Here is a 17,254-nt window from a genome sequence, read left to right as displayed (position 1 = left end):
AGACAATTTGGACTAACTTGATTGTTTCTGACATATGTTCATATTTACTTGTGTGCTTTTATTTACAACTGAAACACTGTTGTTTTTGTAAAGAAGAAGAGATGTGCTTGTATATGTGTTCAGTGTGAACTCCAAGCACAGATAGGAAAAATGGAAATTCATTTGCTTAGGTGTTAATCATGCAAACACATTCATTTTTTATTGTGGTGTGGTGTCATTCAGATTAAAACCTATGATCTTCTGCTCTGGAATTAGTTCACTGAGCCTCCAGGATGGAGCTACCATGCCATATTTCTATTAACTCATACAAAGCTGTACATTTTTGTCTATTCAAACAAACCATATTTCAATGGAAACAAGCAATCATTAAGATCAGGTGAGGCCAATTAGTGGGCGCAGCCTACATACCTGATCACATTTAACAAGATAGAGGATAGAGAGAGTTTTGTTGATGCGGAGAACGGAATGTATATGTTTTTAAATAACATTCTGAGAACGTTCTTTGAACGTTACTAATGTTTTGTGTTTTTGATGGAAAGTTTTCTTATTGTTAATTCTGAGGCTTTACTATGGTTAATGTGGCTGACCACACCAGAGAGACTTCTAGAATGGCCTTTTTGTCTTAATCAGGAACAATGTCCTCTCCTTCTGTCTGAGGCTTTACTATGGTTAATGTGGCTGACCCCTCTTCTCCTTGACCTTGTTCTTGTTGTTGTCTTTCTATGGCTTCCTATCATTCTTCTCCATTCTGAAGTGGTATTCCACTCTGATCCTTTTCATTTTGACCATTTGTATTTGCTGGAGGGAGATAGGTGAGTTTATGGTGAGTTAGCAGGATTCAGACACACAAACAGTTAGTATGAGTAAATGCATGTAACCATAAGGACATTAATATTCCATGGACGTCAACCTGTGGCAGAGAGTGACTCCCTCTTCAGATGACCGTGTTACGTCTAAATTTGGGCAGAAAACCTTGAGATGGGAGACAGCAAAATAGCAGAAACTGAAAGCTGTTCATCAAAAGCCACCAATGTAACCCTCCTCTCTGTCCATCAGGAGGTGGTTGTGTTAAATGTTTCAACAGATTATGAAGTCATCATCATCATAACTTACCTCTCAGCAGGTAACATATCACTGCTGCTATAATCACTGCTGCTACTGCTGCTATTGTTATACCAGTGATTGAACCTGGACTCAGTCCATCTGAAACTGAAGGAGAAAATACAGAGTTGCAGTTTTATTGTTGAATGTGATCATGTGACTTACAGTGAGGGGAAATAGGAAAAGTAAACTTTGTACCATCAGATGGTTTATCAGGTGTGATCTCCAGGTAGGTGAGGACCAGGTGTGTGTCTCTGGCAGTAGAGAGTTCACAGCTGTAGATTCCCTGGTGGACCACGGTTAGCTTGTGGAGCTGAAGGCTGCCAGAGTTAGACAAACTCTGAACCTCCTCCTTTTCGCTTGATCTTTGCATACTGTCTCACATTGTTGTGTTATTTTTGTAGAGTTTATAGCCAGAAAAATTGATTGATTGATTTATAAATTGTTTGATTAATAGGTTGATCAATTGATTACCTTGCTGTTTCAGGGTTGCTGTCCTTTCTACTGTCCCAGAGGTCACGGTACAGAGGTTGGTTCGGTTTCTGATAAACTGTTTTGTGCTGGTGATGTCATAGAGGCCCCCGTCATCTACCTTGGTGCTGGTGGAGTTCTGGATGGTTCCAGGCTCAAATGAAAGGTCAGAGGGGGGGTCAATGGACCAGGTGAGTTTAGGCTCAGGGTAGATACCTGTAGAACTGCAGGTGATGATGTCATCTGATAACTGTATGTTCACCAAGCGGACTGGAGCTGCAACAAAGTAGACATTACACATGGAGCAGCCATAAAGTGATCATCACAGACAGACAGACAGACAGACAGACAGACAGACAGACAGACAGACAGACAGACAGACATTCCGTACCCTCCACTGCCATGTTAATGAAGGACTCCTTGTTGCCTTTAATAGTGCTGGTGTAACACTTGTATCTGCCCTGGTCCTGGAGTGTGAGTCCTCTCAGCAGTAGTGAAGCGTTTCCATTGGGGATCTGGTCATTGAACAGGGCTGTTCTCCCTCTGTAACGCTGGCTCTGCAGCTTGAGCTGATCTGTACTGTAGTAGTAGGAGTGGACGGTCAGGTCCTTGTCTTCTGGTTTCAGCCAGTGGATTACTTCCTCACTGCCAGGCTGGAATCTGCAGGCCAGGACACAATCCTCTGAGAACAGACAGGTTACATGGATGTCTGCAAGAGAATAAACACACACGTTAAATGAACATCTGGACAAGATGGGATTCAAACACAGACTCCTATACTCCCCAATAGTCAGATACCTTGGTAAAGTGAGTAGGCCCTTGGTTTATATCAGAGTGTTATTAACCTGTTATTAACCTGTTAAAATCACAATCTAAGTAAAGACTCCAGTCAGACCTGAATGACTACACTTCCTTCATGCCTCTAATCATACCACACTCATTCAGCAATCATTTACATTGTTAAACCATCTTAGCCTGTCCTGTCTGTTAAGTTGAATCACTGATCATCCATTAGTTGTTCAAACATAACCACAGAGACACTTTCTTGAGTCCTCATAGTCATTCACTTGATCACATGATGATTAATCTACACTGAACAAAAATATAAATGCAACATGTAAAGTGTTGGTCCCATGTTTCATGAGCTGAAATAAAAGATCCCAGAAATGTTCCATGTGCACAAAAAACGTATTTCTCTAAAATGTTTTGCACAAATTTGTTTACATCCTTGTTCGTGACCATTTCTCCTTTGTCAAGGTAATCCATCCACGTGACAGGTGTGGCTTATCAAGAAACGAATTAAACAGCATGATCATTACACAGGTGCATCTTGTGGTGGGGACAATAGAAGGCCACTCTAAATTGTGCAGTTTTGTCACACAACACAATGCCACAGATGTCTCAAGTTTTGAGGGAGCGTGCAATTGGCATGCTGACTGCAGGAATGTCCACCAAAGCGGCATAAGCCGCCTCCAACGTTGTTTTAGAGTATTTGGCAGTACGTCCAACCAGCCTCACAACCGCAGACCACGTGTATGATGTATGTTTCAGCATGATAATGCACGGCCCCATGTCGCAAGAATCTGATCACATTTCCTGGAAGCTAAAAATGTCCCAGTTCTTCCATGGCATGCATTCTCACCAGACATGTCACCCTTTAATGCTCTGGATCAACGTGTACAATAGCGTGTTCCAGTTCCTGCCAATATCCAGCAACTTCGCACAGACATTGAAGAGGAGTGGGGCAACATTCCACAAGCCACAATCAACAGCCTGATCAAGTCTATGTTAAGGAGATGTGTCGTGCTGCATTAGGCAAAGGGTGGTCACACCAGATACTGACTGGTTTTCTGATCCACCCCCCTACCTTTTTGTTAACGTATCTGTGACCAACAGATGCATATCTGTTTTCCCGGTCATGTTAAATCCATAGATTAGGGCCTAATGAATTGATTTCAATTGACTGATTTCTTTATTTGAACTGTAACTCAGTCAAATCTTTGAAATTGTTGCATGTTGTATTCATATTTTTGTTCAGTGCATTCGGAAAGTATTCAGACCCCTCGACTTTTTCCACATTTTGTTACGTTACAGCCTTATTCTAAAATTGATTTTGAGATGTTTTTCAGCAGCAGGGACTGGAAGACTAGTCAGGATCGAGGATGAACGGAGCTAAGTACAGAGAGATCCTTGATGAAAACCTCCCCCAGAGTGCTCAGGACCTCAGACTGGGGCGAATGTTCACCTTCCAACAGGACAACAACCCTAAGCACACAGCCAAGACAATGCAGGAGTGGCTTCGGGACAAGTCTCTGAATGTCCTTGAGTGGCCCAGCCATAGCCTGGACTTGAACCTGATCGAACATCTCCGGACAGACCTGAAAATAGCTGTGCAGCAGTAACGCTCCCCATCATACCGGACAGAGCTTGAGATGATCTGCAGAGAAGAATGGGAGAAACTCCCCAAATACAGGTGTGCCAAGCTTGTAGCATCATACCCAAGAAGAATCAAGGCAAAAGGTGCTTCTACAATGTACTGAGTAAAGGGTAAGAATACTTATGTAAATGTGATATTTCAATTTATTTTATTTTATAAAATTGCAAACATTTCTAAAAATGTGTTTTTGCTTGGTCATTATGGGGTATTGTTTGTAGATTGATGAAGGGGGAAAAAACTATTTAATCCATTTTAGAATAATGTTGTAACGTAACAAAATGTGGAAAAAGTCAAGGGGTCTGAATACTTTCCGAACGCACTGTATGTACTCCTCGAACGAAGGTGTATACAAAGGAGACGATTCTCTGATCTTAGCAGCGCCATTCTTACTCTTTCGCGTCATCGACCTTGCTCGCCTACGTGAATGTTGCAGTGCCACATCAAAAACGCTACAAAAGGTTCAATCTCTGGCTAGCGGCACTTGAATTTGGGGCAGCATTTTGACAATTGGCTGCCGCCCTCCGGCGCCCCTGTTCGGCTGCTACACCGCCGACCGCACCCTAGCCACCAGCTCATGGCGTTGCTGCAGTTCCCGCCCTCACCCCATTCCTGTTCCTCCCGAAATTCACTCCCACTATCTTGGTAGCTATGGTGATGTGTGTGTTTATATGGGATTATCCAATTGTGAAACATTAATAAAAAGGAATCTGCCAGTTAAATGATTGTTTTGTTTATGATGAAGCCGATTAGTGATTAAGGCAATAGCCTAACCTAGCCTGTTAATGTTAGCTAGCTACTACTAGTGGATATAATTTTAGCTAAAAGTAAGCTATATAGATTTGAAACAATTTGCTACCATGTCTAAGAGACAAAAACGATCAGGAAGCGAATATTTAAAAAAACGAATGAGAAAAGAGGCACCAAAGAAATTCGCTGCTGAAATGTATCAGCGTGCAGCAATGTCCATCAGCCCGTGTGGAGAATGACAAGCCTCCGAGGACATTCATTCGCCGAGAACGAGTCCCCGTTCGCTGAATCTAGCAGCGAAGAGCAAACCGGAGGAGTCCGAGCCATGCACTTCCACTGATGATGACAGCTCTCTGGCTGGACAAGAACAGGTGGTTGCACCAGGCCTAGCCACACTCAAAACAATGCCGGCGAAGACCCTACTATCTTGGACCCGGACTCAGATTCGTCGCTCCCCGTCCCCGATGACAGTGGTGATGCTGCTGCTAAATCCAACTCCCAGACAAAAAACATAAAAGATCCCGGTGAGTAGCCAAAATATATGAATGGATCTTTACGGGATATGTTAGTGCAGGCTGGGCCACATCAGGATAAAGAGGGGAATTTCCCAAGAGATGAGGGGCAACGAAAGTTTTCGGTTGCCCACTACAATAGGAGGATGGCGAACGGGGATTGAGTGGAGAGACCATGGCCTGTCTATTCCAAGCAAAACGATGCAGCCTTCTGTTTTTGCTGCAAGCTTTTTTCACAGGAGTGCAAATCTGCGCTGGTCAGGGATGGAACCAGGGACTGGAAGAATCTGTGCCACCTCCTCAGCTCGCATAAGAAGTCGCATGACCACCTAGATAGTTTCCAAAGGTGGAAGGAGCTGGAGATCAGGCTGGTGTCCAAGCAAACTATTGATGCTCAAGCCCAACGGGCTATTGACGGAGAGACTCTCCACTGGCAGCAGGTGATGCAGAGGCTCATAGCCCTGATACGCGTAATGGCCACCCAGAACATTGCGTTACGTGGAACCACCGATAGGCTGAACGAGCCAAATAATAGGAACTTTCTCAAGTTTGTGGAAATGCTGGGTATCTTTGATGGAGTCATGAAGGAGCATGTAAGGAGAGTACAGTCCAAAGAAACACATGTGCACTACCTCGGTAAAATAATCCAGAACGAAATCATTGACATGCAGGCACAAGAGATCCAGCAGACAGTGTGCAGTGATCTAAAAGCAGCCAACTATTTTTCTATAATTTTGGACTGCACACCAGACAAGAGCAAAACAGAGCAGATGACCATGGCGGCGCGTTTTGTTTCAACCGAGGATGATGGGTCAGTGCGCACGAGAGAGCACTTCCTGGAGTTTAGTGAACTGCTTGACGCAATGGGTGCAGGCATGACCGAGTTGCTCATCTCAAAACTACAGAAACATGGCATCGCCTTCATGGACATGAGAGGGCAGGGGTATGACAACGGGGCGAATATGCGAGGGAGGCACAGCGGAGTTCAAAAGAGAGTGCAGGATGTCAATCCGAGGGCCTTTTTTGTGCCATGCAGCGTGCACTCGTTGAACCTGGTTCTCTCTGATGCAGCATCGTGTTGCTTGGAGGCGGCTGAGTTTTTTAATACCATCCAAGAGATTTATACATTTATACAAATGTTGGAGACAAACAGTATTGCCGCCAAGATGAACAACTTTGGCTTCATGTGCGCAGTGGTCGTTTGGCATGACATCTTGTTCGAAGGGAACATCACCAGTAAGAGTTTGCAGGCGGTGAGTTTTAACATTTCACTAGCAGTGGCTCAACTGAACTCAACCAGGGTATTACTCCAAGACTACCGCTCCAATGCAGCTTTCGCTGGCGCTTTAGCAAGCGCAAAATAGTTGGCAGAGGAGATGGGTATTGAGCCCTGTTTCCCAGTGCAGCCCACGCTCCGTCCCAGGAAGAAGAGGAGTCTGTTTGGCTACGAGGGTGAGGATGAGCCTGTGACTGACCCTCAGCAGAAATTCAAAGTACTGTAATGACCCGGCTGGGTCATAAAGGAAGAAGAGACTGACACCAGGTGTGCAGGGCAGAACACAGGTTTATTCCTAAACTGGACTATTGTTCAGGCCACAGCCCACGCCGCTAAATTCCGAACGTACACAAATACACAATGTCAAGTTAAGTGGCAGACTCATAGGAGCAGATCAGGATCCCGAATAGAAAGAGAGAGAGATGAGACAATAACCCCTATTCATGCTTTTCAAAACCCCGTGGGATTACACATCATAGAAAATACAGAGTTGCAGTTTTATTGTTGAATGTGATCATGTGACTTACAGTGTGGGTAAATAGTAAAAGTAAACTTTGTACCATCAGAGAGTTTATCAGGTGTGATCTCCAGGTAGGTGAGGACCAGGTGTGTGTCTCTGGCAGTAGAGAGTTCACAGCTGTAGATTCCCTGGTGGACCACGGTTAGCTTGTGGAGCTGAAGGCTGCCAGAGTCAGACAAACTCTGAACCTGCTCCTTCCACTGGTCGTTAACGTACATCTGAGATGTGCCCTTGGTGTAGGTGGAGGTGAGGATGGTGTCTATCTGGTTGAACCTCCAGGTGAGGTTAAAGGTCAGGAGGTCAGACTGAGAGACACTGCAGGGGATGGACACTTCACCTCTTGGAGAACCCTGGACCGGATCTGAAATTATGTCATGAGAAAGTGCCTTTTTCGCTTGATCTTTGCATACTGTCTCACGTTGTTGTGTTATTTTTGTAGAGTTTATAGCCAGAAAAATTGATTGATTGATTTATAAATTGTTTGATTAATAGGTTGATCAATTGATTACCTTGCTGTTTCAGGGTTGCTGTCCTTTCTACTGTCCCAGAGGTCACGGTACAGATGTTGGTTCGGTTTCTGATAAACTGTTTTGTGATGGTGATGTCATAGAGGCCCCCGTCATCCAACTTAATGCTGGTATAGTTCTGTATGGTTCCAGGCTCAAATGAAAGGTCAGAGGGGGGGTCAATGGACCAGGTGAGTTTAGGCTCAGGGTAGATACCTGTAGAATTGCAGGTGATGATGTCATCTGATATCTGTATGTCCACCAAGCGGACTGGAGCTGCAACAAAGTAGACATTACACATGGAGCAGCCATAAAGTGATCATCACAGACAGACAGACAGACAGACAGACAGACATTCCGTACCCTCCACTGCCATGTTAATGAAGGACTCCTTGTGGTCTTTAATAGTGCTGGTGTAACACTTGTATATGCCCTGGTCCTGGAGTGTGAGTCCTCTCAGCAGTAGTGAAGCGTTTCCATTGGGGATCTTGTCATTGAACAGGGCTGTTCTCCCTCTGTAACGCTGGCTCTGCAGCTTGAGCTGATCTGTACTGTAGTAGTAGGAGTGGACGGTCAGGTCCTTGTCTTCTGGTTTCAGCCAGTGGATGACTTCATCACTTCCAGGCTGGAAGCTGCAGGCCAGGACACAATCCTCTGAGAACAGACAGGTTACATGGATGTCTGCAAGAGAATAAACACACACGTTAACTGAGCATCTGGACAAGAGGGGATTCAAACACAGACTCCTATACTCCCCAATAGTCAGATACCTTGGTAAAGTGAGTAGGCCCTTGGTTTATATCAGAGTTTTATTAACCTGTTATTATTGTTAATATTGTTAATATTAACCTGAGTTTAATCTGTCATTGTGGTCCTCCTCTGTCCTTCACCCACCCCCCTCCTCACCCACAGCACCTAACTAAAATCACAATCTAAGTAAAGACTCCAGTCAGACCTGAATGACTACACTTCCTTCATGCCTCTAATCATACCACACTCATTCAGCAATCATTTACATTGTTAAACCATCTTAGCCTGTCCTGTCTGTTAAGTTGAATCACTGATCATCCATTAGTTGTTCAAACATAACCACAGAGACACTTTCTTGAGTCCTCATAGTCATTCACTTGATCACATGATGATTAATCTACACTGAACAAAAATATAAATGCAACATGTAAAGTGTTGGTCCCATGTTTCATGAGCTGAAATAAAAGATCCCAGAAATGTTCCATGTGCACAAAAAACGTATTTCTCTAAAATGTTTTGCACAAATTTGTTTACATCCTTGTTCGTGACCATTTCTCCTTTGTCAAGGTAATCCATCCACGTGACAGGTGTGGCTTATCAAGAAACGAATTAAACAGCATGATCATTACACAGGTGCATCTTGTGGTGGGGACAATAGAAGGCCACTCTAAATTGTGCAGTTTTGTCACACAACACAATGCCACAGATGTCTCAAGTTTTGAGGGAGCGTGCAATTGGCATGCTGACTGCAGGAATGTCCACCAAAGCGGCATAAGCCGCCTCCAACGTTGTTTTAGAGTATTTGGCAGTACGTCCAACCAGCCTCACAACCGCAGACCACGTGTATGATGTATGTTTCAGCATGATAATGCACGGCCCCATGTCGCAAGAATCTGATCACATTTCCTGGAAGCTAAAAATGTCCCAGTTCTTCCATGGCATGCATTCTCACCAGACATGTCACCCTTTAATGCTCTGGATCAACGTGTACAATAGCGTGTTCCAGTTCCTGCCAATATCCAGCAACTTCGCACAGACATTGAAGAGGAGTGGGGCAACATTCCACAAGCCACAATCAACAGCCTGATCAAGTCTATGTTAAGGAGATGTGTCGTGCTGCATTAGGCAAAGGGTGGTCACACCAGATACTGACTGGTTTTCTGATCCACCCCCCTACCTTTTTGTTAACGTATCTGTGACCAACAGATGCATATCTGTTTTCCCGGTCATGTTAAATCCATAGATTAGGGCCTAATGAATTGATTTCAATTGACTGATTTCTTTATATGAACTGTAACTCAGTCAAATCTTTGAAATTGTTGCATGTTGTATTTATATTTTTGTTCAGTGCATTCGGAAAGTATTCAGACCCCTTGACTTTTTCCACATTTTGTTACGTTACAGCCTTATTCTAAAATTGATTTTGAGATGTTTTTCAGCAGCAGGGACTGGAAGACTAGTCAGGATCGAGGATGAACGGAGCTAAGTACAGAGAGATCCTTGATGAAAACCTCCCCCAGAGTGCTCAGGACCTCAGACTGGGGCGAATGTTCACCTTCCAACAGGACAACAACCCTAAGCACACAGCCAAGACAACGCAGGAGTGGCTTCGGGACAAGTCTCTGAATGTCCTTGAGTGGCCCAGCCAGAGCCCGGACTTGAACCTGATCGAACATCTCCGGACAGACCTGAAAATAGCTGTGCAGCAGTAACGCTCCCATCCAACCGGACACAACGTGGTCCTCTGTAGCTCAGCTGGTAGAGCACGGCGCTTGTGACGCCAAGGTAGTGGGTTCGATCCCCGGGACCACCCATACACAAAAAAAATTATGCACGCATGACTGTAAGTCGCTTTGGATAAAAGCGTCTGCTAAATGGCATATTATTATTATTATTATGATCTGCAGAGAAGAATGGGAGAAACTCCCCAAATACAGATGTGCCAAGCTTGTAGCATCATACCCAAGAAGAATCAAGGCAAAAGGTGCTTCTACAATGTACTGAGTAAAGGGTAAGAATACTTATGTAAATGTCATATTTCCATTTATTTTATTTTATAAAATTGCAAACATTTCTAAAAACGTGTTTTTGCTTGGTCATTATGGGGTATTGTTTGTAGATTGATGAAGGGGGAAAAAAACAATTTAATCCATTTTAGAATAATGTTGTAACGTAACAAAATGTGGAAAAAGTCAAGGGGTCTGAATACTTTCCGAACGCACTGTATGTACTCCTCGAACGAAGGTGTCTACAAAGGAGACGATTCTCTGATCTTAGCAGCGCCATTCTTACTCTTTCGCGTCATCGACCTTGCTCGCCTACGTGAATGTTGCAGTGCCACATCAAAAACGCTACAAAAGGTTCAATCTCTGGCTAGCGGCACTTGAATTTGGGGCAGCATTTTGACAATTGGCTGCCGCCCTCCGGCACCCCTGTTCGGCTGCTACACCGCCGACCGCACCCTAGCCACCAGCTCATGGCGTTGCTGCAGTTCCCGCCCTCACCCCATTCCTGTTCCTCCCGAAATTCACTCCCACTATCTTGGTAGCTATGGTGATGTGTGTGTTTATATGGGATTATCCAATTGTGAAACATTAATAAAAAGGAATCTGCCAGTTAAATGATTGTTTTGTTTATGATGAAGCCGATTAGTGATTAAGGCAATAGCCTAACCTAGCCTGTTAATGTTAGCTAGCTACTACTAGTGGATATAATTTTAGCTAAAAGTAAGCTATATAGATTTGAAACAATTTGCTACCATGTCTAAGAGACAAAAACGATCAGGAAGCGAATATTTAAAAAAAACGAATGAGAAAAGAGGCACCAAAGAAATTCGCTGCTGAAATGTATCAGCGTGCAGCAATGTCCATCAGCCCGTGTGGAGAATGACAAGCCTCCGAGGACATTCATTCGCCGAGAACGAGTCCCCGTTCGCTGAATCTAGCAGCGAAGAGCAAACCGGAGGAGTCCGAGCCATGCACTTCCACTGATGATGACAGCTCTCTGGCTGGACAAGAACAGGTGGTTGCACCAGGCCTAGCCACACTCAAAACAATGCCGGCGAAGACCCTACTATCTTGGACCCGGACTTAGATTCGTCGCTCCCCGTCCCCGATGACAGTGGTGGTGCTGCTGCTAAATCCAACTCCCAGACAAAAAACATAAAAGATCCCGGTGAGTAGCCAAAATATATGAATGGATCTTTACGGGATATGTTAGTGCAGGCTGGGCCACATCAGGATAAAGAGGGGAATTTCCCAAGAGATGAGGGGCAACGAAAGTTTTCGGTGGCCCACTACAATAGGAGGATGGCGAACGGGGATTGAGTGGAGAGACCATGGCTTGTCTATTCCAAGCAAAACGATGCAGCCTTCTGTTTTTGCTGCAAGCTTTTTTCACAGGAGTGCAAATCTGCGCTGGTCAGGGATGGAACCAGGGACTGGAAGAATCTGTGCCACCTCCTCAGCTCGCATGAGAAGTCGCATGACCACCTAGATAGTTTCCAAAGGTGGAAGGAGCTGGAGATCAGGCTGGTGTCCAAGCAAACTATCGATGCCCAAGCCCAACGGGCTATTGACGGAGAGACTCTCCACTGGCAGCAGGTGCTGCAGAGGCTCATAGCCCTGATACGCGTAATGGCCACCCAGAACATTGCGTTACGTGGGACCACCGATAGGCTGAACGAGCCAAATAATAGGAACTTTCTCAAGTTTGTGGAAATGCTGGGTATCTTTGATGGAGTCATGAAGGAGCATGTAAGGAGAGTACAGTCCAAAGAAACACATGTGCACTACCTCGGTAAAATAATCCAGAACGAAATCATTGACATGCTGGCACAAGAGATCCAGCAAACAGTGTGCAGTGATCTAAAAGCAGCCAAATATTTTTCTATAATTTTGGACTGCACACCAGACAAGAGCAAAACAGAGCAGATGACCATGGCGACCGAGGATGATGGGTCAGTGCGCACGAGAGAGCACTTCCTGGAGTTTAGTGAACTGCTTGACGCAATGGGTGCGGGCATGACCGAGTTGCTCATCTCAAAACTACAGAAACATGGCATCGCCATCATGGACATGAGAGGGCAGGGGTATGACAACGGGGCGAATATGCGAGGGAGGCACAGCGGAGTTCAAAAGAGAGTGCAGGATGTCAATCCGAGGGCCTTTTTTGTGCCATGCAGCGTGCACTCGTTGAACCTGGTTCTCTCTGATGCAGCATCGTGTTGCTTGGAGGCGGCTGAGTTTTTTAACACCATCCAAGAGATTTATACATTTATACAAATGTTGGAGACAAACAGTATTGCCGCCAAGATGAACAACTTTGGCTTCATGTGCGCAGTGGTCGTTTGGCATGACATCTTGTTCGAAGGGAACATCACCAGTAAGAGTTTGCAGGCGGTGAGTTTTAACATTTCACTAGCAGTGGCTCAACTGAACTCAACCAGGGTATTACTCCAAGACTACCACTCCAATGCAGCTTTCGCTGGCGCTTTAGCAAGCGCAAAATAGTTGGCAGAGGAGATAGGTATTGAGCCCTGTTTCCCAGTGCAGCCCACGCTCCGTCCCAGGAAGAAGAGGAGTCTGTTTGGCTACGAGGGTGATGATGAGCCTGTGACTGACCCTCAGCAGAAATTCAAAGTACTGTAATGACCCGGCTGGGTCATAAAGGAAGAAGAGACGGACACCAGGTGTGCAGGGCAGAACACAGGTTTATTCCTAAACTGGACTATTGTTCAGGCCACAGCCCACGTCGCTAAATTCCGAACGTACACAAATACACAATGTCAAGTTAAGTGGCAGACTCATAGGAGCAGATCAGGATCCCGAATAGAAAGAGAGAGAGATGAGACAATAACCCCTATTTATGCTTTTCAAAACCCCGCGGGATTACACATCATGCCAGTAAAATGCTATCAATTCACAGACCTTTGTTGGCAACTTAATTGCCAGTCATTTCCTGTATAATTTACAGTACATTTCTTCCAGTGTAATTACACTATTGCCACCAGCCAGCAGCCTAGAAATGGCAGCATTGAGACACCATGTAGGCCCTATAGCTTCGTGAAATGTTAGGCCTAACCTGAGAAAGTGATGACCAAATAGCCTACCAATAAACATTTATCCATTAGCTAAAGCAAAGCCATGTCCTGGCACCTTTAGAAAGCCTATCATCGATTCGATAGGCATGCAGCCGCATAGACATGTTGCAATTTCAGCACTATGGACAGCGACCGGTAGTTTACTTGGTTGGGCCCAGAGAAACTGTTACACCAGTGGCTAGCGATCATTTTGGAATTTAGTTTTTTGAGACAGACAGAGACAGAGACAGACCGAGACAGAAAGAAGGTAAAGACAGGTCAACTAAGACCGACTGTAATGATGGTTGTTGCTCACCTCCCCCATCGGTGGGTGTGGCAGTCCATAGCAGAATCACTACCAACACCAGATCCCTTAATGTAATGAAAACCTGAACTCTGGCCATCTCCACGGAGACCAGACACCAGGGTTATCGTCGTGGATACAAACTCCTCCCTATCTTATTGCATTGTGCAGAATATAGTACGAGCATACAGCACGCAACGCTGCTTGTCGAATCCGCATCCAGGATCCCCCCCCCCCCCAAACCTTTCCGTCCGTCCTGGCATATTTAACCCCTGCTAGCACCCATGAGAACAATAACACACCCACGAACACAGAACACAATACCGGGTCGTTACAGTACATTTCTTTAATCAGATTCTTGATTCTGCTATCCAGTCTGTCAACGAGCGCTTTACGCAGCTCGAAGAGCACAGCAGTATTTTCAGCATCCTGTACAACATCCCCACCATCAAGGACATGGACACTGCAGCACTTACCAGGGACTGCGCAACACTGGAGAGGGCCCTTACGTACTCCGATTCCAGGGACATCGACGCAAAAGATCTGTGTAATGAGCTCAAAGTCTTGAGCAGGAGACTGGACAGTGAGGCAAAACCACTCGATGCACTGTTGTACATATCCAGACACCAAATGGCCTCCTTGTATCCCCATGCCTTTGTTGCCCTGAGAGTTCTTCTCACACTCCCGGTGACAGTGGCAAGTGGAGAGCGCACATTCTCCAAGCTCAAACTCATCAAAAACTACCCGCGCTCTACTATAACGTTATCACTTGTTTGTGCGCTATGACCCGATACACATAGACACAAGAAGAAAACAAGGGAGCTCCTGATCTGCCGGGGAGGGGTGGAACCAGCCATGACTAAGCATTTTTATGTCCACTATATAAGACGTCAGCATTTCCTGTTCATTGGGCTCTCACTCTATCCACTTGGTTGTGTGGGTTTTGCGACCAGCTCCCTTATCAATAAGTTATTTGAATAAAGATTTAGTTTAAGTGTAACTCTGACTTGTGTGATAAGTTTGTCTCTCCTCATTTGATAGTATTTAAAATATCCACCACAATTCCCAACCTGGCCACATTCCATCATGGCCACCTAATCATCCCCCTCATTCCTAATTGGCATACATCACTCCTCACTTCTCCACCTGATAGCTGATGTGTGGTGAGTGTTCTGGCACAAAAGTGGTCACCATGCATCACTGAGGTGGGTGCTACACATTGATGGTGATGAGGTGAGTTTCCCCCTACTATGTAAAGCGCTTTGAGTAGAAAAGTGCTATATAAATCCAATCAATTATTATTAATTATAATGATTTGTATACAATCACGAATACTTTGGAACAGATTTCCAAAATTAAAATCATTTGGAGATGATTTCCTGGTGTTTTTACCGTCTTCTATGTACAACAATGAACATTTGAAAAATAAAAGGATAAAAGGGGGCCAAAAAACTTAGGGGGCCAAATAAAACCACCCACTGGCCAAATTCGGCTCGCAGGCCGCCAGTTGGGGAACCCTGACCTAGGAGTTAAATTGGTAAAGCCTTCTCACTCACGGGTGCAACAAACATAGCCTCTTACAAGGCACACCTCAACATGTTGTTGAGCCAGAAGCAACAATACCATGCACCCACTAGTGGTCAAAAGGTTTTTGCTGCTCCAAAGATACAATACGGTACGGTACTGTATTCTATGGGGTGGAATTACAGTACCATTCGAAATAGAGCAATTATTTATCCGCCCACAACATTTTCCCACTATGCACCATAATTTACAGTATGCTGTAGTAAAACGTTTCAGAGTATTTTACTGTTGATAATACCAAAATGTACCGTATTGTCACGATCGTCAAACACAGTGGACCAAGGCGCAGCATGATATGCGAACATACTTTTATTTATATTCACCCACACGAACAAAACAACAAAACGATACGTGAAGTCCTTGGGTTACAACACAAAACCAACACGGAACAAGATCCCACAAAACACTGTGGAAAACAGGCTGCCTAAGTATGGTTCCCAATCAGAGACAACAAGCAACAGCTGACACTCGTTGCCTCTGATTGAGAACCACCCCGGCCAACACAGAAACACATGAGCTAGATAAAGAACCTAGAACACAAACACATAGAAACTACACACCTCTGGGATCCTTGCTTGACCACGTGAATGTTGCAGTGCCACATCAAAAAAGCTACAAAATGTTCTGTCTCTGCCTACCTTATTAGCTAGTTAGCTAGCTAGCCTGCTAGCTATAGCTATTTCACTTTTCAGTTGGCTTTTCTACCGCAAGGACATGACAAACATCAAAGTAGCAGCACATCCATATCTTTCATTTTTATACTAGAAGGGATACATTAAAAGATGCAAAGTAGACACAGGGGCGGGAATTCCGTTGCAAAACTCGCTAAATACTGCCCCTTAGTCTTCGCAAGGAATGATATGTCAGGTATCAATTTCCAGGTAGAGAAAAACTGCATCGAATGCAACGGGCCAGGGTTCTGGTCTAGAAGCACGGTTTAGACTTCTCCTACAATTTTGCTTCTGTACTGCACACCCGACCCAGCCCAGAAATACAATCTCCATAGATGACCACATAAAGAAGTCAGAGTTTAAAATTCCTAATAAGACACTTTAGTCATCACCTTTGTGCACAAAACATCCATTTAAGTATCCAAATTATTTATACATATATTTTTGTTTTGTTTTTTCATCACTCATAGCCGAAGATATTAACATTTTTATATTCATTCATCCAACGTCTGCCATGTTTTTGGATGACATGGTCGCTTCTCGCACTGCTCCCTGTGCACACTGAGTGCTAGTGCGCATGTGATGTCGGGCCAAAGCCGATTAATGCTTGATCCGGAAATGTGGTCCGGAGGCTCCATACTGAGGGTGTGAAGCAATTGCGGAGCCTCCGGGGGCTTGCGGAGGCCAAATCAAGCTCCGTACGACAATGCCGTGCACCTCCCAAATGTTATAACGATACAGAGGTCTCCGTATTGCTCTGCATTGACATGACTGGTTAACTGTAGGTGCGGTCAATATGTCCTGTATAAACACAAACTCTCTTACTTGACAACTTCCTTCACAACAGCTCTGCGAAGTGCAAGGATGATGAATTCCCTGACTTCTGTAGAGGTCGGATCTCAGTAAATGCTGTATGACCAATGCAGACACCGGATTGACCATGCTGCTAGCTTTATTAACCAGATGCAACCAAATGTAGACGGTCCATGAATTGGTGAATGCGAACGTGAGTAGATTACTTCAAAAACAACGGTTGGACATCCAGTTCTTATTATACCTCAGTGGTCGAATGACTGGCGTATTACAAGGAGCCGCCCCATTTGTTATGAAAAACGGTATTGCAACACTGCACTCCGTCAGCCCTGTTTGCGTATTCTCTGTAGATCCCAAGGTATTGTCCTTCAGGCGTTTGTATTGGCTGTGCGATGCGCCCTCTGCAGAAGTAAGGGCAATCATAATTATTGTGCTTCGTTGAACAGAGCTTTTGTGAAGGATGTTGTCAAGGAAGTGAGTTT

The 17,254-nt window shown here is 44.7% G+C and overlaps 1 protein-coding gene and 1 long non-coding RNA gene across 2 annotated transcripts in view; one reads left to right on the top strand and one right to left on the bottom strand.

Annotated features, from left to right (window-relative positions):
* The window catches only part of LOC311143173, a 54,674-nt gene that overhangs the window by 18,039 nt on the left and 19,381 nt on the right, over window positions 1-17,254 (top strand). The window lies entirely within an intron of this gene.
* On the bottom strand, window positions 810-10,625 carry LOC311144987 (CD276 antigen-like; the record flags this gene model as incomplete). Its single annotated transcript, XM_084181188.1, has 6 exons — window positions 810-972; window positions 1,114-1,209; window positions 7,105-7,425; window positions 7,574-7,846; window positions 7,934-8,340; window positions 10,573-10,625. 6 exons carry the CDS (start codon window positions 10,623-10,625, stop codon window positions 935-937), a joined length of 1,188 nt encoding a protein of 395 aa, XP_084037314.1. The 3' UTR covers window positions 810-934.

This window comes from Coregonus lavaretus, assembly GCF_964263955.1.
Source record: "Coregonus lavaretus genome assembly, chromosome: 2".
In the NCBI taxonomy this organism is placed as follows: Eukaryota; Metazoa; Chordata; class Actinopteri; order Salmoniformes; family Salmonidae; genus Coregonus; species Coregonus lavaretus.
This window is presented reverse-complemented; position numbering and strand designations above follow the sequence as displayed.